Source organism: Gordionus sp. m RMFG-2023, chromosome 3 (genome assembly GCF_954871325.1).
Source record: "Gordionus sp. m RMFG-2023 chromosome 3, tfGorSpeb1-WG-v2, whole genome shotgun sequence".
Classification (NCBI taxonomy): Eukaryota; Metazoa; Nematomorpha; class Gordioida; order Chordodea; family Parachordodidae; genus Gordionus; species Gordionus sp. m RMFG-2023.
The window spans coordinates 13,680,431-13,701,441 of NC_088777.1; the positions used below are offsets into that span (position 1 = coordinate 13,680,431).

General features: G+C 27.3%; 1 protein-coding gene across 1 annotated transcript; it reads left to right on the forward strand.

Annotated features, from left to right (window-relative positions):
* The first annotated feature begins 8,800 nt into the window (after window positions 1–8,800).
* On the forward strand, window positions 8,801–17,408 carry LOC135926067 (mannosyl-oligosaccharide glucosidase-like). Its single transcript, XM_065461735.1, has 13 exons — window positions 8,801–8,907; window positions 9,001–9,142; window positions 11,935–12,113; window positions 12,257–12,514; window positions 12,628–12,761; window positions 13,067–13,228; window positions 13,388–13,634; window positions 13,771–13,908; window positions 14,992–15,230; window positions 15,774–15,991; window positions 16,210–16,384; window positions 16,718–16,870; window positions 16,951–17,408. Exons 1-13 carry the CDS (start codon window positions 8,831–8,833, stop codon window positions 17,163–17,165), a joined length of 2,337 nt encoding a protein of 778 aa, XP_065317807.1. The 5' UTR covers window positions 8,801–8,830; the 3' UTR covers window positions 17,166–17,408.
* Window positions 17,409–21,011: the final 3,603 nt, after the last annotated feature.

Here is a 21,011-nt window from a genome sequence, read left to right on the forward strand (position 1 = left end):
TTTTAAAATAAATTAAATGGTAAATTATAAATTATAAATTGCAAAGTGCTTTTTTAAATAAAATTATGATGAATCTACACATGTAATTTTAAATATTTTTAAAAAATGGGTTCTGAACAAAATGTGAGGATAAGAAGACACCAAATAAATAGAGACTATAAAAAAATACATCTGAAAATACCCTAATTTAATATAAAAAAATTAATTATAGAAAGGGAGGAATTTTTTAAATCTTGGAGTAAAAAAGAAAGAAATATTTGAAGTGAAAAATTTATAATAATAATGAAATCTTAGTTTTCTAAGTTCATATTCTATTCCTGTAATCGGTTCAGTTAAATAAATCATATAAAGGAATCTTAACTTATTATGATTTTTATTAAAATTTGATTTAATATTTTTAAAAAAATTCTCATATACTACTAGCCCACATATCAGGCCTTCACTCCTAACTAATAAACCGAAAATAGGTGCATCCATTGTTGAAAAAATATTCATATTGAGTAAATAAAATAAAAATAGATAAGAGTAAGACTTAGGTGAATAAGAAATTAATAATTTTTTATTAAAAAATCTCGATATTTTACTTCTAAATTTCAATTAGGTATTTTTATGTCCTTTTTCGTTGTTTAGCCCAGTGTCCTTTTATCCAGCGTCTTTTTATCCAAGTATTTTATATTCAGAATATCTCGAACATAGCTGTCCAATTTTATTCTCATATTTTCATAATTTAGGAGGAAAATTAAAATTTAATTTATTTGTTATTTATTCTCCATTTTTATTCATTTTAAATTTAGAATTGTCATATAAAACTGTGATAAATGATAATCATAATTTGTGTCCTATGAATTGTTCACAAATGCAATCAATTTATTCCCTTAAGAAATTGATTCTTTTTCTTATCTTCGTAATCAAATTATTATAGTAAATTTTTCAGTTTAAAATTAGATGTGCAATAAAAAAAAATAATAATATTGAATACAAAGTAATTTTCATTAATCCTACGAATCAGAGACCTGCAAGCCCGGCCATAAGCCCGGCCATAAGCCCGGCCCGGATCCGGGCCTGGCCTTATAAATGGTACATCTGCAGGTCTCTGCCATGAATACAAATAGTAAATTATTCGATTCATTTTAATTGGAGGTGAAGGGGGGGGGGGGTATTTTAAACGTCTTATCTTAAATTTTTTCTTTCTCTAGTGTATTACTATATATTTTTTTAAAAGGGAAAAAGAAACATTTAAAGATAAAGAATTTATCAGTAATAAGTGTGTGTGTGGTGATTGAGAACGTGCTATAATAAGTAATACGATAAAAGAATGATCAATTTAATAGAAGTATACGCGAACTTTGGAAAAGCACTTCCTTCGTCAATTAAGTTGATCAGGCTTATACGGTTGACCTTGATTATGTTCTGCTAGTGAGTGATAACCAAAAATGTTTATCATGAATTAATAGTAATTTATTGGCTTATAAGCAAATATTATCATTTATTCTTCTCTATGAACCCAGGCACCCCTACCATGGGTAGGGAAAGGGGTGGGAACGCAATATAGTAATTGAAAATGGAGGTGTATAGGGGATTGAGAAGACTCTATTGTCATCAGAATTAAACTGTAATGCTAAATAAATATAAAGGGAGGTAGAGGGATATGACATTAATTTTGATATATTTTTTACTAATTTGGATTTCCTTTTCTACTACTAATTTTGATCAGGTTTCCTATTTAGATAGATTAATATCAGCATTGGCTTAGGGAGTGTAGAAGGGCCTAATGTGATAATTTAAAAAATATAACATTCAATAATGTTACAAAAATCACAATACGATAATAAAATAAATACCTTATCAAGACCATAATACATTCATTGATAAACAAGGATCTCCCCCTCCACAAATTTTCTTTCTCCATATATATCATTTTGGCTAATAAATAATTTTATCTATATTTCCCCTACCCCCATTTTTAATCATTACAAAAAATATTTGTAAAAATTAATATTTTTAAAGAATAAAAATAACATATATGCTGAAAAACTACTAAAAACCCTCCCTCCCGTAAAAAAACATTTTACATGCTTATCTATACGAATATCGTAAAATCAAAATGTGACAACTATCATGATATTATGACCAGAGCTAAATATTACTAAATTCCTTTGGATTCTGCAAATAATTATATACTTTCATAAACAGACAAAGAGATATAGAAATATAGCCATAAATCAGCAAATTAAACTAGCTAAAAATCGTGATAAGCAAGAAATACTCCCATCTTGACAAAATAGTGTTATTCAATATTGTTATATTTACGATTACACCTTTTTTTTAGATTCTTGCTAATATGTAATGATACAACCACATTTAATAAGGACCTGCGCCTATATTAACTGCAAGTTTAGTTTATTATTTTATTTAAGGTTTTATTTCTTTAATTATCTTGTTGTAATTGTTGAAAAAGAAGAAGTAAATTTAATATAATGCATAAAATGTCAGTTATTTTCTGACAGGGGAATTAAGTTTTCCTTGGGGAAAGAAGAAGAGATGATGATCACGGGGTGTGTTTCATTGTTAGGAAAAACCCCTAGTTGAAGATTGGGAGATATTGGATAAGATGTCAGCTGTGGATCTTTGAATGTCAGCTGTGGACCTTCGGGAAATGAAGAATTGGATAATTATTATTTATTTATTATATTTTTCTACATATTATATTAGATTGTTGTTGTTTTATTGGGAATAAAGATAATTTTAAATAAATGGGTTATGTTAAATATGGATCGTCGTTAATGATCAATGTTATATAATTGAGAGTAAAAGGCATTTTGTTATATCTAAGTTAACTTGTAAGAATTTAGGTTAGTTCTGGCTGTTTATATTGCTACAAAACATGTTGAATCTATTATGGCGAGTCAACAAACGTCTTCCCCGAGTCAACAAACGCCTTCCCCGTTCTAGATCTACTGGTAGCCATGAAAATCCGATGAGAATACAAAATAAGGTTAGTTATAGATGCATGTATACAAAAAAATATCGTATATTTTTGCGGTCAATAAATAAATTATCCCCCCCCCCATATTTTAGATTACACCTTTTTTAAATCTTTTGCAAATATTTAACGATAAGCCCACAGTAACTAAAAATCTGCGCCTGACATTGATTACCCTGCATAGTATGTTTTTATTATTTATTGTTTTATTTCCATATATGTTAATTTTATATTTATCCAGTTGCCTCCAAATAATTACCATGTATATTTCAATATATATTTGATGATAACAGCTCATTATTTTATATATTGGCCACATGACATAAATATGAGTCTTCTGCACTGCCAAAATGTGGAATGGTGAAGAATTATCGAAAAGAAAATATTCAATTTCCTACATGTTGTATACGGAAGGATAATTTTCGAAGACCGGGCTAGAGCAACGCCCTACTAAATTTTAATATAATATTTATATATTTCTTTGCCCCCACTTTTAAAAATTAAACTATATGTTTTTAAATATTTTCAATACTTCGTTTTTAATTTTGCTCTATTAATCCTGTTATATCGCTTTTAATTTCGTCATTAGGTTTTATTTCTTTATCTAGATTACACTATCGGATATTGTGTTATTATAAATATCAAGTCTTATTTCATTGTTAATAGGAAACTTAATAATATAAGTTCAGGATTTATTTCCCTTTAATATGATTTTATTTAATATGATTTTATTTGCTAAAATTTCAAATTAATTTTTTTGGGGCATCTCTATTTATGCCTATTGATGTGTGGCAACTTATCAGCTAATAATAATATTTTCTAACGCCTGGCGCAGGAATTTGGAATATAATTATTAATAAGTTGTAAATCTTCAATATTATTTTCTATTTTGAATGGCGGCTGCTTAATATAAACCATATTAGTATAAGCTGTTTTTTTTGTTTGGCATTCGCGCAAGCCAACATTTTCCGATTTCAAATCCCATCACCAAGTCACCAATAACAAAGTTAAGAAATATGATTTCTTAAATTATATAATAGGCTATATGTAATATAAATATCAACCAAAATAGAAATCTTTGTTCCTGTTGGTAATAAGTGGCCGGGGCAGTTATATTATTTTTTATTTTATACTGAATCATATTTTATTTTATTTCTATAATTCATTATTATTTAAAAAATATATTATAATGATTTATACATATAATTTTAGCAATGTATAATATTATTTTAGGATATTAATTTGAATAATAAATAATAAGAAAATAACAGATCATTCTATATTAATTTCATAGTATAATATAATATGATTGATAAATGCAGGAATTAAATTAGTTAAGACTAAATATTTTGCATTATATCTATCAGTTCTGCATACTATTATTAATAATATTCTCGTTTTACTAATATTTAGTACATTCAATCATGATCTGTCGCATAGGCGTAGCCAGGGGGGCAGAAATTTATCACTTTTTGTGAATATCATTTTAAGGTAATAAAAAATATCCCCCTTAGTCCTCCCCCAACTCCCTGACCCCCAAAAATGTATGCATATAACGTAAACAATAATTTGAAAGAAAGAATGTAAAAGTTAATATTTATTTATAAAAATATTCATCATAATTTAAACATTTTTGGATAAAAGCATTTAAATATAAAAAAAGTGAACCAAAAATGCTTTTTAAGAAATGGAATATAAAATAAGTCTTAAAACAAAAGTGGAATGTATTATAATTATTAATAATAGATCCATAAAATTACTAAATAATATAATACTAATAGAAAGCCCGTCAAAAATGACGGGGAATGAGATTTTTATTCATTTTTTACAAAAGGTGTCATGCCAGGTTCAAGTTCACAATATTAGGAAGCATCCAAGATCTTATAGTTTTAAAAATGTTTATCAAGCCCAGCTCAACCCTTAATAATTTGTAAAAGATGTTCCCAAGTCAGGTGCAAGCTAATATTAATTTTGAGGTTCCAAGCCCAGTTCTACCCATTATAATTTTGAAAATTTTTTCCCGCCTCGGAGATAGTTAAATTTTAAATATCATCACATGAACGGGAAATATCTGATTTACCAATTAGTCTAATATGGAAAAAAAACATGTAAATTCCGTATTAAGGGAAACTGGGAAGGCCTGGGAAACCACTTATTAGAGAATCATGACAAATAAAATAAAAATAACCGACTCTTATACCTTTTTGTAATATGATCAATTAAAATTATAACTAAAATATATGTTGTTTATTATATAGGGTTATTGTTGTTTTTCAGATAAATTTAATGTATGTCTTACATTTCTGAAATTATTTGTCAAAGAATTTGATAAGGGATTATTTTTTTATGTTAAGTAAGAAAAAAATGCTGTCTATTTAAATTACAAAAATGCCACACTAATGAAACTTATATGCAAATTATTTATATATTTTTTAAGATATTTTTTTTTATTGACATATAAATTTAGGATAATCTTTTTAAAAAATAATGAAGATTATTTATTATGTATTTGATAAAATTAAGAGCAAATCCTTGTTAACATTTTAATTTTTGATGGAAAAAGCGACAAAATAAATCTGGACGATCGTCTGGAGAGGAAATAATTAATGTATAATTTTATATCATTTAGGGTTGTAGATGAAAGTGATGACGGATTAACAAAGCAGTGTACAAAACACATAATGTCCTGATAAAGATGATATGCCTATGCCTTGGGATACTGGTAAAAGAAGAACGCAAAACGATATTTCTGTCAATGTCAGCATTGGTATCCTCCTCTAAAATAGAATCATGAACGACAATGTTAACTCAACCATAAAACGGTCGAAGTATTGTTATAAAGGCCACGACAGAACTACTGCATATATTTCCATTAATAAAGTTGATGAAATTGGCCGTACTGTACATTCAAGTTTGAACACGCAAAACGATATTTCTGTCAATGTCAGCATTGGTATCCCCTTCTAAAGTAGAATCATGAACGACAATGTTAACTCAACCATAAAACGGTCGTAAGTATTGTTTTAAAGGCCACGACAGAACTACTGCATATTTTTCCATTAATAAAGTTGATGAAATTGGCCGTAGTGTACATTCAAGTTTGAACATTCCTCTAAATATTCATGAAAGTTTCTCAGAGAATCGGATAAAGTAATATTTATATTAACTCCTAGTGAAGTGAATGTTAGTACAGAATTAAATGTTTATATTTGTTAAAAAATAAGCGGAGGCATAGGGATTGTGGTAGTGGTGATAGTTTAATTTGGAGAACTGGGTGAAAATAAAATAAATATAGATATAAAACATAAGATAAAAAAAACAAAATAAACCTCCAGATGAGTTCATTTCAAGAGTAGTTCTTTATTATTTTGTCTACCAGTGACTCTATAACGAGAAAGACGTTTGTTTAAACGTCATTATTTTCTTTGCTTATCTTTAATAATAGATTCATCATGTTTTGTAGCAATGTGAGGAATTAGGGATAGCCTAGACAAACAAAGAAATCAGGCAAAAATATAAATAAACTATTGTTGAAATTAAACAAACATTAAAATAATGTAAAACCAGTAGATGGGTCAATATTAGATGCATATTTCTAGTAGTTGAAGGGCTATCATCAAAAAAAATTTTGGGGGGACTTATCAAGCCTATTATGATATTCTAAAAGTTAAAAAATAACATAATGAATGTAATGTTTTTAAGATTAAGGTTAATTAATTGTAAGGTAATTAAAAAATAAGATTAAAAAAGAGGGGAAAAAAGAAGGTATAAATTATTATATTATAAAAATAATAAAAATTAAATTAAAGGATGATAAGATGTGGCTATCACCAAAAAAAATTTTTGGGGGACTTATCAAGCCTATTATGATATTCTAAAAGTTAAAAAAATAACATGATGAATGTAATGTTATTAAGATTAAGGTTAATTAATTGTTAGGTAATTAGATTAAAAGGGGGGGGGGAAAGAAGGTATAAATTATTATATTATAAAAATTAAATTAAAGGAATTGATAAGGTTTTGAGAAATAGTGGTTAATAGATAATAGAGATAGAAAGAAAAGAATGAGATAATAAAATTTAGTGATAAATAAATTCATTAAGGGAGGGGAAAAAAATAAAGAGAGAGTTATTTATAAGGATTGGAGATTATAAATAGGTTAGGAGAAGAATATTTAAATATTTGAATATACTTGGTTATCTTCTTAATTATTGGTTATGAAAAAAAATGTGAGTATAAAAAATTGTAATGTAAGTACTGACAAAAATTGCGAGTATGTTCAAAATAAATATACAAGTTGAGTATCTTGTAGAGATTTCATTAACGTGTAATTGATAATATGAGCTGAAAATTGATAAGGTAATCTAAAAAATAAAGAAAGGATTAAGTGGAATAAATAGTTTCATTCATATTTACAAAGTTGAGGGAATATTGTTTTTATCAATTCAAAGACGATTTCAAATCTCTCAATCCATGTTAGGTATGTGTACACCATTAATTCTCAAAATTCCATTCATCTGTTTGTATAAAATAAATAAATAAAATCAACAAATAAAAATAAATACGTACCGATGACATGACGTCACGATGACGTAGTGAGGACATCGGAAAATTATAATATAGATTTCAAATATAATTTTTTATAAAGTGAGTAATTTTAATTTATTTATCTTAATAAAAGTAAAATATAATTATAAAACTATTGATGAAATTAAATCATAAATTAATAAAAAATTAAACTACAATACAGTGGAATATTATATGTCGTAGATTTACAGTATATCTAATTTTATCAATTATAATATGACAATCATTTAATTTTTACCAATATAGCGAATTACATATTTTACAGAATATAAAATATTGTTAAGGACATCAGAAAATATTTTTTAAAGACATTGTGAGATAAATAATATGAAGATTAATTTATAATATTTTATTTATAATAAATAGATGGCGTTAAATAATTGTATGCAAATTGTTTTTATATTTATTATCAAGAGCATTGATTAGTAAAATTTGTTAAAGTATTAACTTGTAATATATTCTCTAACTGTCAAATATGTCTGTAAAGTGAAATTTTACCTAGTATTTTGTAACTAATTCTATATAATAGAGGAATATCAACTATATGCATACTTACTTCTTCTAAATAAATTCCTTACACTTGTTTGGAAATTATTACCATGCTTTTATATTAATATGATAAATAATTTTATTGTAAAATAAAATTTGATAGGCAATTTATAATAAAGACCATACTCGTATAAAAGTAAAATTTCTAATATAAAAGTATATAAGACCAATTAAGCCAATTATACCTAGCTTCAAAATATGGATAAAAATTGCACATATATATATAGTAGAACTTTTTTTTTAAAACATATTGTTGCCCATAAATAATATGTTGCTCTTATTATTGCGCGGTCAGAATTTTTAATCCAGCTGATTTCATTTTACACGTTTTTTAAAGTTTAAAAAGTATGCTTAGAAATCGTAAGCAAAGCAAGAATTCTTATAATGATGACTTCAAACCTAAACATAGAAATAAAAAGAAGTCTAGCAGCCCATATAGCTTTAAAATTATATCTTACCTGATTTTGTTGGCTACTCTTGGTTGTTATGCCCTGTATTATTCATATTTTAAATATCAAATGTATACCTTAACTAATTTGATATATATTATCTTATATATATAGTTTTACTTTGACAACGCCTATTGCTTTACCAAAGGTTACTGAGTCATTTAAGCCATTGGATTCACCAGAATTATTTTGGGGCTCTTATCGCCCAAATGTATATTTTGGTTTGAAGTCTAGATCTCCATCTTCACTTCTTTTTGGTATCATGTGGTACACTCATTTGTCTAATGGTAAAATTATGCCTATAAGACATTGGTGTAATCAAGATGATAAATTAGTAAGGTTTGATATCAAATATTTTATCCAAATTTTAACTAAATATATATACTCATGATATGAATTTCATTTTATTTTTTATCTGAAAACCCCTATAAGATATGGCTGGTTGTCACATGATGGCAGAAATTTTGGAGAACATGAAATCATAGACAATGAATATGGAATAATAAGTAGCTTTGTCAAACATCCTAACAAATATGGTGGAGATTGGACTGTCAAGATCAAAATACAAAATCTGGTTAATAATATATATTGAAATCTCATTAGTTCCTTAATTTTGACAGTATTCTCAAATTTTTTAAAATAGATAAATTTAAAACAAATTATTTGATTTTATTTTATATTTTCATTCCTTTTCTATTTATTTAAGTAACTTTACATTTCAGGATACACCCAGGAATTTTTTACAGGGGGGGGGGGGGGGGGGGGAGATATATTTTTAATATTAAAATTTTTTTTTGGAATATTAAAAATTTATTAAAATCAATCATATTTATAAAATGACAACTTTGAACTCAAATGATAAAATTTTTAAAAATACAAAATAGAGAGCAAATATAATATTAAATATTATAGCCATATAATTTGGTATGTAAATCACAAAAAAATATAGAATAAATATCGTTCATAAATGGAAATTTAGTTTTTTTTTGCAATTGCACTAATTTTTCAATAATTTGTTTTGTAATTAAACCTATATCAAGGAAAGCTATCAGAGATTTTTTATTCTCCATAATGGAGAAAAGGTCTTCACATTTACACTTGTACTAATGAATAATATTGCTAAATTTTTACTACTTTGTCCACCAATTTTTCCGCCAACCAACATCAGCCTTACCGTCATTACTTCCTTGCTAGAAGAATTTATACTTTTCACTTGTCTTGCCAATCGTTCTTGCGCCATTACCTCCATCTGATTTCTTGTATGCAACACACATCTATATGCTTTTTTTGTAATATATTGACCACTTCTCCCGCTCTTCCCGTCATACTCCTAACATTCCATGTTGCGACCCTTACTCCATCCCCTGTAAACTGGTTTCTCCACTTATTATCAGTTCGTTTATGACCCTCATAAGTATTTTCACGAATCATGGTTCCACCAGGTTTCCCATCCTTCTTTTTGTCATAGGCAGATGAGGAGGCCCATAGGGAACTTTGGGCTATACCCCACCCACGCTTTGTTGTAATCATTAGGAAATTTTGTAGCAAGGTTTTTGGTTTTTACAATCGAATGCCCTTCCTGACATCAACCCCTTTAAGTGGTTTTTACACCTGGTCGAGGAGACGGTTATCTTATTATATGCCCAGATCACAGGTAACTTTTAGACCTCCATTGGCCATCGATGAGGCTAATGTAGGATTTTGGGAGAGATATATGGATCTATTAATATTAAAAAAAATATATAAATTTTCATTAAATATGAGTTTTCTTCAATTTATATCTATAGATATCAGCTCAAGATTATGTAGGATATTTTTATCATGTAAAGAAATATATAAATCCTTGTTGACGCCCATTAATTATTAAAAACAATACCATTGATGCACAAAATTTATTTATGCAAATAAATTTATTTAAAATTTTAAAAAATAATTTTATAGATATTCCGCTAACTTTTAATGAATAAATTATAAGTTTATGATGTAAAAGCAATTTATATAAAAATATTGTTTACTTATTTTATGCTCTCATATTAACAGTTTTTGTTCGAGAACAACGGCGAACCCTGTATATAAGTATAATTAAATTATAACTGGATACGTTTTTAGACGATGTCTCTGTATCTAGATCCATTTTTAGAAAATGTGTCTGTATCTGTATCTAGATCCATTGAGTCCACGTTAATGTTGAAACGATTGAATCTCAAAATCATAATCTTGCTTTCGCTCAACATTTACATAAATCTCGAAATTATTGGTCAATATTATCTCTTATTTTCTAAGTTCTAATATAACAATTTTAGTGTAACAACATCTAAATCCATTCCATTTTTTTGAAAAATATTGCATAAAATTGTTGTTTAATTAAATAATTTATTAATACATCCCAATGTGAAAAAAAATCAGCTGTCCTATCGAATCTAATAATGTAACAACTTCAGGTGAGATATCGGTTTAGGCCATTCTGATATTTCTCCAAGGGCAATCAAAATAAAATCATAGATCCAAAAATGGTAACAGCTTAATGTCAAAGGTTTCATCATGTCGTGCAGTTTTCTACTTCTTAGCACAAGAAGACTTGAAAATAATTCTATTCTGAACCTCCTGAATACCTTATTTCTTCATTATCTATTTTTTTTAGATCTTTCATTTTGTTAAATAGTTTTATTTGCAATCATTGTGCGTCAGATTGTGAAAATGAATAATCAGTTATTATAATTGTGACTATTATTAGGTTTGGGTTATATATATAAGGTTTTTGGTTGATAAATTTTTTTTTATATCCATCAGTATTTATGCTTCAAATTTTCGTGGAAAAAAAATATTAATACACAAGGAAGAAATATAAAATAATTTAACTTTTTGCTAAAATTTAAAATAGATATAACCTATTTGAAATAAAATACCTTACATTTCACAATTCATGAATCCATTTATAATTTTTCAAAAAATTTAGCAACGACAGGGGAGGGGGGTCTCGTTGGCTAAGCACCTGTTATATTTACTTTTTGCCCTGACTTTGTTAAAATTATTCCATACGAATTTTGCCTTTTTCATTTGAATGATTCAGTCTTTTATTCATAAATTATTTATCATTTCTTCTACGTTCTTTTAATTTTTCTTTTTATAATGAAGTTCAAAAATTCTTTTTTATTTGAAACGATGAAATATTTGAAAGTCTAAGTTTAACATTGTATGTTTGAAAAATATATTTGTAGGTTAAATTTTAAAAAATAACACCTTACAGGAGCAATTTTCCCTAGTTTTGAGTTTCAGTTTTCTAATTCGATCTAAAATAAATATTGAGTTAAAATTAAATATACGATATTATTTCTGTTTTTATTAATATTCATTTATTTATTTTAGCCCGGGACTTCCTTTAATCGATCCATTTCTCTTATAGCATATATTTTCCGTGAACCATCCCCATCAAATCAATCATCTCTAACGAATTCTACGTTTTTGCATATCTCAAATTCCGTTGAACCCCACCACGTCATTACTGGATATGATTATACGATCGGAAAACATTTTAAAATTTCCATGTTTATTTTTTTATTTTTTCTTGAAATTTATATAAATATAAGTTTTTTTTAAATAAAATTAACTAACCTTAAAACATTTTTTTAGAAAAAGAATCTTACAATATATATTTTAAAAAATATTTTGATATACAAACTTTATTAAGGAAACACAAGACAGAAAATGATGATAATCACGTCGCACTATATGGTTCTCGTGTCGGTTCCGCTGACACTTTAACATCGCATGTTTACGATCATTTGCAAGTAATGCGTTCCTCACGCGGAAATATAGTTGGATTACCTCATAACATCGAAGATGGCGGAAACCTAGAAAACGAAAATGGCAGAAATTTTGATTTTGTCGCTTATCAGCTAATCGCTAGCCAATTACCCGTAAAAATGGAAATGACATTTAGAATCTTGTAAACTAAAAAAAAATTATTCATTTATTTCTGTAAAGAATATTAAAAAATTGACAAATGATTGAATATTTACCTTATTTTAATTGTATAATTTAAAATAATATATATAAAAGAGATTCTGATAAAACACAAGTTTCCGCGAAGGAAAAAGAAAAGGAAATCTTGCAGGCAAAACACGACAAATTATTTGTGGAATTTAAACGAAAATTTGAAACAAAATTCTCAAAAATTTACGGTCCTAAAGCTGGTTTTCTTTTTTAAATCTTTTTTTGAACTATTTCCTTCCATCTCTACATTTATTATTTCTATCTTTATTTTTAGTTTTTCACTTCTTATTTTTAGCTTTCCATTTAGACATTCAGCTAATCCGATATTTTATAATTTGCATTTCTATTTTTACTTCATTTCTATTTATTTCCTTTTTTTACTCTCTTATTTTTCATCTTTCTCTTACCTTTTTTTTAATAATTCTTTTCCATAATCTATCCATTATTTTTTTCTCATTTTTTAAATTAATTCAATTGCCATTTTGTATTTTTATTATCTATCTAGGTAACCAATCAACTTTCAGCTCTCCAGAGGATCAATCAATTTCTAGAGCCGCTTTTAGCAATCTTATTGGGGGAATCGGATATTTTTATGGAACTTCATTAGTCAGTTTTACCCCGACTACTTCAAGTGACGATGAAATAACTCAAAGAAATAAAAAAGATGGTTTTTATTTAACATTTTGTATTTTCTTTTCATTATTTTATCTTTTTCTTCCCTTTTTCATTTATTCCTTATATTCCTTCCTTTTTCATACTTTCCATAGTTTTTTAATTTATTTTATTCCCATTTTTTAAATTTTTTCTTCTTTGACACAAAATTTAGAACCAATCTACTCCTACTTCCCTTCCCAACTTTTCACTGCCGTCCCATCCCGTTCCTTCTTTCCCCGTGGATTTTTATGGGACGAGGGTTTTCACCAATCGATTCTCAGCAAATGGGATCATGTGATCGTCCGCGATTGCTTGGCTACGTGGTTCGATCTCCTTAACAAATACGGATGGATACCTAGAGAACAACTTCTCGGGCCCGAAGCCAGATCGGTTGTTCCTCGAGAATTTGTTGTACAAAGGTAAAGAACAGTCTAAGGAATAAGTTTTAAAAAAGGGAAAGGAAAAATTAATTTATGAAAGGAGAAACATGACCATAAAAATTTGAGGTAAAGTTATATTATGTCTAAATCATACATTTTATATTATTCATCAAAGGGATGGAAATGCTAATCCTCCAACACTTTTTTTGGCACTTGAAAAATTGATTTTGGCTCGCAAAAATCTAAAGGACACAGATGGAAAGGTTGATGATACAAAATTTTGGATAGCTATTTTCCCCAGGGCATTGGCTTGGTATAAAAATAATTTATTATTTTTCCATTTTCGTTTAAATTAGCCCTCACCTTCACTCCTTTATAAGGTTTAAACAAATCTGGGTTTGATTTAAAAATAATCGGAATCTATCTTTTTTACACTAAACGAACTTAACATATCGTTACATAATAATGCATTTATTTGCAATTTTAGGGTCATACCTAGACCTGTCAAAAATTATTCGATTTGAAATTTACTATGAATAACAAATTATTCGATTCGAATCAAATAATAGAGTAAACTCTTTGACGAATAAAAAATTTAAAATTTTTAAATTTTAGTAAATATTCGAATTTTTCGAAAAATATTTGCAAATATTCGTATAATTTTTTTTATAAATTAAACTTATTGCTTGTAATCAAATATTTTTTGTCATTTTAGTATAATCTTTTTATGATTGTGATGTGATAAGAGCTTCTTATTTAAATTTCCTAAAACTAAAATTTAAACAATAAATGATAAGATTATGCATTTAGAAGGAGAGATAATAATAGGGTTCTTCTACATCTTGTGAGCGTCTATTTATAGGCAAAAAATGATTGTCAGAAGCCAATTGTCTCTAGGATAAGAAACAATTAGGAAAACTTTATCCCTGAAAGAATGATCTTTTTTTATAAATTTATTTTATAATTAGTTATTTCTATTATAATTATATCTAACTTACTATTATAAATTATGCAATGACTTATTTTTTTTGTGTACTCTAAATATAAAATATCTGAAAAATAAAATTGAATTATCCATGTTATGAATTCGAATAATACATTATTATATTCAAAATTTACGAATCGAATACGAATATTACGGTATTTGATTCGATATTCTGGAGACCTAGCCAGACATATACATAAGTCTACCTAGGCAACTTATTCAAAGGGATAGCAGTTATTTTCTTCTTAAATATCAAGAAACAAGCGATAAATATCCTTTTTTCGTCATTTCCTATCACATACTTCAAACATCATTTAAAAAATAATTTTGATCTTTCCTTAAACTAGTTTGTTTATCCCGCTTCACATGCTTATCTATTTTACCATAAACAAACTTATTTCATAACACTAGGTACGACTGGTTTAATGGCACCCAGACAGGTCTTTCCAGGGGCACTTTTCGTTGGCGCGGTCGAGATCCCTGGACTAAGTTGGAACTTAATCCACGAACTTTGACATCGGGACTCGATGACTATCCCAGGACCTCACACCCATCGGCGCAAGAGAGGCATTTAGACCTCAGGTGTTGGATGACTTTCGGGGCTAAAGTGTTAGGCAGTATAGCTGAGCTCTTGAAAGAGATAAAACTTTGTAAGAATCTGTTTATTTTTTTCCCATCATTAGAAGAGTATCGTTTCATCACTTAATGAATTTGGCTGTACTTTTATTCTCACCTAGTTTATTTCATTCCTTCTTAACTCTACTGGATGTTCTCTTTGCATATGTAGCTATTGTATATTTTTAGGAATTTATTATCAGCTTTAAAAAAAAATTTGAAGTTTTTATATAAATCTATACTGGTAATAACTTAATGATAAAATTTTATATGATAAATATTAGACGCGATAAAAATTGTTTTCTTTTCAAACTTATTTTGATTTCCTTGGAGGTTCGTTTCATCATAAAATTTACTCTGCCCACACTAAAAATCCGTAACTTGTGTGCAATTGTTTTTTCTGAGTTTTTATTTTTTCATTAATAGTCGTCATCTAGTCTAGTGGCATATTTCTTAACAAACATCTTTATTTTAAATCACTTATTTTATCTACTTTAAAAGGGAAGGCACTAATTTAAAAAGGTATAATAATTAACTTTGAAACTGTTCAATTTAAAATAATATATATCGAATACCAGCCAATCATCCTCTATCCCCCTCAATAACTACATTGCTTGCTAGGTACAATAAGGATATCATCCGTGTTGCTAAAGCTGCTTCCTATCTGAGTTCAGAAGAGGAACTAGTGAGACTACATTGGAATGAAAGGGAACAAATGTTTTCGGATTATGGAATTCACGCGCCAATAGTGAGGCTTGAAAAAGTTGTCATAGACGGTCATGTGGTTAGGGAACAGGTTGCGACATTTTGTTTATTTTTATATCTTCCTTGATAAGGGGCTATGTAAAATAATTTCATCAATTTATCTTGCACATTATATCTTTACTGGAAATTTTTAGTTCAAATATGGTCATGATAGTTCATTCTCTTTTATTTTTTGTCCTCTTGTTTTATTTTACTTTATATCATGTCCTCTTGTTTTATTTTACATTATAAATGTTTATTGAAAAATAGAGAATTATCCCGATCGGCGCACCTCCCCTCAGCCTTCGATTCGCCGGCAAAGAAACTTTTGGTTACGTTTCTCTATTTCCTTTTATCTTCAAACTTTTAAATCCGACATCCACTAAGTTAAACCGGTTATTGACTCACGATTTACCCGATCATGAACTTCTCTGGACCAATTTCGGTACCATTTTATAAAAACAACTTCTTTCTTTATTTTTTTTAACTATGAAAGAATGAAATATTTCTTTTTAAAGGAGAAGATATTTTATTATTTGAGGAAAATATAAAAATACAATAGAAATTATATTTCATTATGAACATCTATTGTTAGATAAAAAAAAACGTACTTCTTCGAAATCTGCAAATATTTGGTTGATAAATTATTTTTAAAATATTTAGTCATATTATTGCTCGTATCCTTGATGTTATGTATGTTCTTACCATTATTTTTTTTAAATTTATTGCGGTCCTCCTTTATGACAGTTAATATGTACACTCTTTTTTATCGCAAAAGGTATTCGCTCACTATCGGCTTCCTCTAAGGTTTATTACAAAGTGCCTAACACGCAAAATGATCCACCTTATTGGAGAGGCGACATTTGGATCAACTTGAATTACTTGATACTCTCAGCTCTCAAGCATTATTCCCTGACAGAAGAAAATGGAAGTATTTCTATCATAATTTTTTTAATATTCATTTTTTTTAAATTTTTTTGTTGCTATATATTTCATTCTTTCATATATTAGGCGTTGATCCCAAACTATCTGAAACTAATAGGATTTTGGCAGCAAACCTTTACAATAAGCTTAGATTTAATCTTGTCACCAACATATTAACTCAATACAAACGAACAGGTTATATTTGGGAAAGATATGATGACCAAACAGGGAATGGTAAAGGTGCTCACCCATTCACGGGTTGGTCCGCCCTAGTCACTTTAATCATAGCCGAGAGTTATTGATTAAATAAATTTTTTTAAATATTTTTAGGATATCTTTTTTTTTAAAAAAAAGTCCTACTAATGATTAATATAATGGTCCATTATTTAAAAAAAAATATACACTTATAATTTATGGATTCGATTAGTATCTTGAAAAAAAATATATCCATGCTCATTATAAAAACTCATTTTAGATCATAAATTTATTTCTTTCTATAGAAGAGATTTTTAAACTTATCGATAATTTTGTTATATTAATAATTTACAAATTATATCCGACTAGTATTTAATACAATTCTTCGGTTGAAAAAAGTTATTTTTAATAGAATTTTCATTGAAAATTATATTGTTCCATATTTTTGATAGATATCTTTATTACATTATCCTAATTTATAATATTTTGTTTAATCTTTATCGCGACATATATTAATAGATATTGGCAATTTTCGGTGATTTTTTAGATTCTAAACTATGCATTTTTTTTAAATAATCAATTTTTTAATATATAACATTTAATCTTACGTTATCTCTAATGTACAATAAGACACCATTCAATAAATGCAAATTTTTTATTATTTCTCATTATTCAGAAAAGCGCGAAACTAATTTTATGATCTAAAATGTTGGCAAATTAATAGCCCAACATTTACAAGAACTTAGTTTCAGAATAAAGACTCGTAGAGAGTCGATGAATAATATTTTTTGTTATTAAGAGCGAAATATTATAAATGGGATTCCTGTTTAGACAAAAATTGCTAAGTGTGAATGTTTCTATATCTTTGATAATCTTTAGAATAACATTGATAGATGGCAAGGGGGTGATATTAACATCAATTGAGTTTTTTTTTTAAAATTATCGTTAAAATTAGGGAGATTCCTTAAACATTCCTAAATTTATTTAAGATTTTACCCTTTTTACTAATTTAAAAAAAAAAATACTCAATTGAAATATAATTATTACTTTCCCTAACATCTATCAATATCGTTATCAACATTATTTTAGAGATATTCGAGTGTATAAAAAAGTTTTCCAATTTTAACAAATTGCTATTTAGGGGGCCTATCTCAAAAAGGTTTATCGAATAAGAAATATGGGAAAATTTTGAATTTTAAGATCTGTTCTTCTATAATGTTCATAGGAATTTTGAGAAGTCAATTGTATATTTTCATGCATTATGCTGCAACATGTTTTTCCCCAGTAAGGAGTGAAACAGTATAATTGTTTTAGAGATACAAGAAAAGGAAAATAATGAATTTTTTATAAATTAAACTTTTGGCTTGAATTTTTTTCATTAAAAACAGATATATGATCAGGCCCATACCATTGAACATTAAAAAATTTAAACGCTTTACCGATATTTAAAAAAAATAACGGTCTAATTATACTAAATATAGGCCAATATCGTTTAAATTTTATAAGTCATCTTTAGTTTTATGCGTTTTATCATATTATAAGACACCATTTTTACAAAACAAAATATTTTTTAAAAGATAATTGCACTATTCCTCACAACATACTTAACAATTATGCAATATGCCATTTGACTTTTAAGATTTCTACGAAAATGGATCCTTGTCTATTTGTAATGGAATGACACACCCCTTCCGCAGCATATCCCATAAACATGTGCCCTAAAGTTAAAGAACGAATTTTCTATTCAGGTATTTGCCTGGCCATAATATACGGTGTAAACATGAGCCCATAAATTTATCCAACATAGCTAAAATAGAACGAACAGAAAATAAAATGATTAGATGGATGTTAAACGGGTTGAAAGGTAAAAAACTTGTTGAGTGAGAAAATGTGGGTATTGGAGAGATTTCTGACCTTGCATGATGATTGAAGTGGGTCCATGTCCATCGCAAGACAGATTCGGATTGTTTTATGAAAATAACAGTTGCAAATAGTGTATCACAAAATTAAAGCTTTTGATAGTCATGGTATAACACCTCTGCCACTTTTTTTAATTCTTAATTATTTAGACGCTATAAATGTTTTATTTTATAATTTAATAAATATAAATTTAACATATTATTCTAAATTCAAAAAACAGTAAAATTATTAAATTTGAAAATATATATTTTATTTATAATCTTAGGAATATATTTATATACAAAAATTTGCGCACACCTATTTCTGTAATTTATTGTCAAGTTAAAGTTTTTGTAAGCAAATAAATATTCTAAGGCTATATTTTGTAAAAAACACGATATAAAAAGGGTTAAAGGTGTCAAATGTATTAGAAAAAAAGACTTTGGAGGAATTGTGCTGTAAAAATAACCTCATTTGCAAAAAGGAAAAACATTTTAAACTTGAAGATATGAGGCTTGAACTAAAAAATAATTAAAAGCAAGTACAATATGTAATTTAGATGCTTTTTACAAAAATAAAGTAACAGAAATTTAAACTTGTTAAAGGATTCACAATTCTGGATTCTATCCTATGGCAAATTCACCGTTTCTAAATATATTTTTAAAATAAATTAAAATATTAGTTCCGATAAAATAAAAACTTATCGCTACCATAATTTAGAACCCACAAAAAATTTTTTTGTTCATTTCTCGAGTATTTACAAGTTTTCTTTCATGTTCCGTAAAAGAAACACATAATAAAAAAGACATGATGGGAGTTAAAACATTAATTCAGCCTCATTTTATTTGAAGGAAAATTTAGAAAATTATAAATTATAGTAGAGGCCGAAACTTCAGGCCCCCGGGATTTTATTTTTTTTATTTTCAGGCCTATTTAAAAAAGAAATTGGATAGACTGATATTAATTCTTGATAATTTTTCTGGCCCAGATTTCTTAAAATTTAGTGACTATGAAATTTTCCATTTTTAATATGTTTTTTGATCAAATCAGAATTTTAACATATTTTTTTCTTCTCGATTCATATATTATAATTATGTTTTGTTTTTGTATGTTCATTTAAATTTTTTTATGACTGAAATATATTTCATTTAGTCCATCTTCCATAATGCAACGTGTATTTGGAAGAAAGTAGTTCAATCTTTAAAAACAGCATTTAAGATGTTCTCAGGAAATTTATTCAGTAAAAAATTGTTAAACAGTGAATATGGAATTAAAAATATAGTAACCGAAAGATAAGATAAAAATTTGACCCTTATTAATGATGGATGGACAAATGAGTAAAATGTATTATACCAATCTTAAGTCCCATTTTCTAAAATTACAGGGACCAATGTGCATATGGGAGAATATATTGTAGTGCTTTTCGATTGAAATTAGGGATAAAACGAGACATTCTTGTGCCATACACTATCTTAAGTAAGTCTTAATTAGTTTGAACTTTGAGAAGTTGTGTTCAGCCGGTGCGAGTTGGAAGTTAGAATCCTAAAAACAATGGATATATTTGGCAGGGCTTCATTTAGCCTATTTGTGTAAATATAGCATAAGATTTCTAAAGGACGTTTTGTGATCTACTTATACAATATTTATTAAAACTTTTAACTCTGTTAATAGATTTAATATATTAATCTCGTTTTCCAAAGATTCTTGATCTGTTAATAAAATATTTAATTTTTACAAAATTGCTTTAGCTCAATTTCAGTTGCATTTCCAAATGCAGGTATCGAATAAAACCCCAAAATGATCCTTAAAAAGGTTTTTCCAAAGAAAACTTCACGTGATCAAGTAATAAGTTAAAAAAATCAATCATATCAATTTTGCTCATTATCGATTATTTCTCGCATTCAGATGTGGCCGCATGATGTACCTTTTTTAAAGTGTTTTATAGAGCCCCTTTTTGAGAATAATCAATTCAATTTTTCGCTTCTCAGCACCTGAATTAAATTTGTTCCCACTTCCCATTTTTTAAACTCTATGAAGCCTATGGAATAAAAGTG

Excerpts from the sequence above, each read along its gene's own strand:
- LOC135926067 (XM_065461735.1), top strand. The coding sequence starts at position 8,831 with ATGTGGTACACTCATTTGTCTAATGGTAAAATTATGCCTATAAGACAT. Across the intron at positions 9,143-11,934 it reads AGATCAAAATACAAAATCTG|CCCGGGACTTCCTTTAATCG; the intron begins GTTAATAATATA and ends TATTTATTTTAG. Across the intron at positions 12,515-12,627 it reads GAAATGACATTTAGAATCTT|AGATTCTGATAAAACACAAG; the intron begins GTAAACTAAAAA and ends TATATATAAAAG.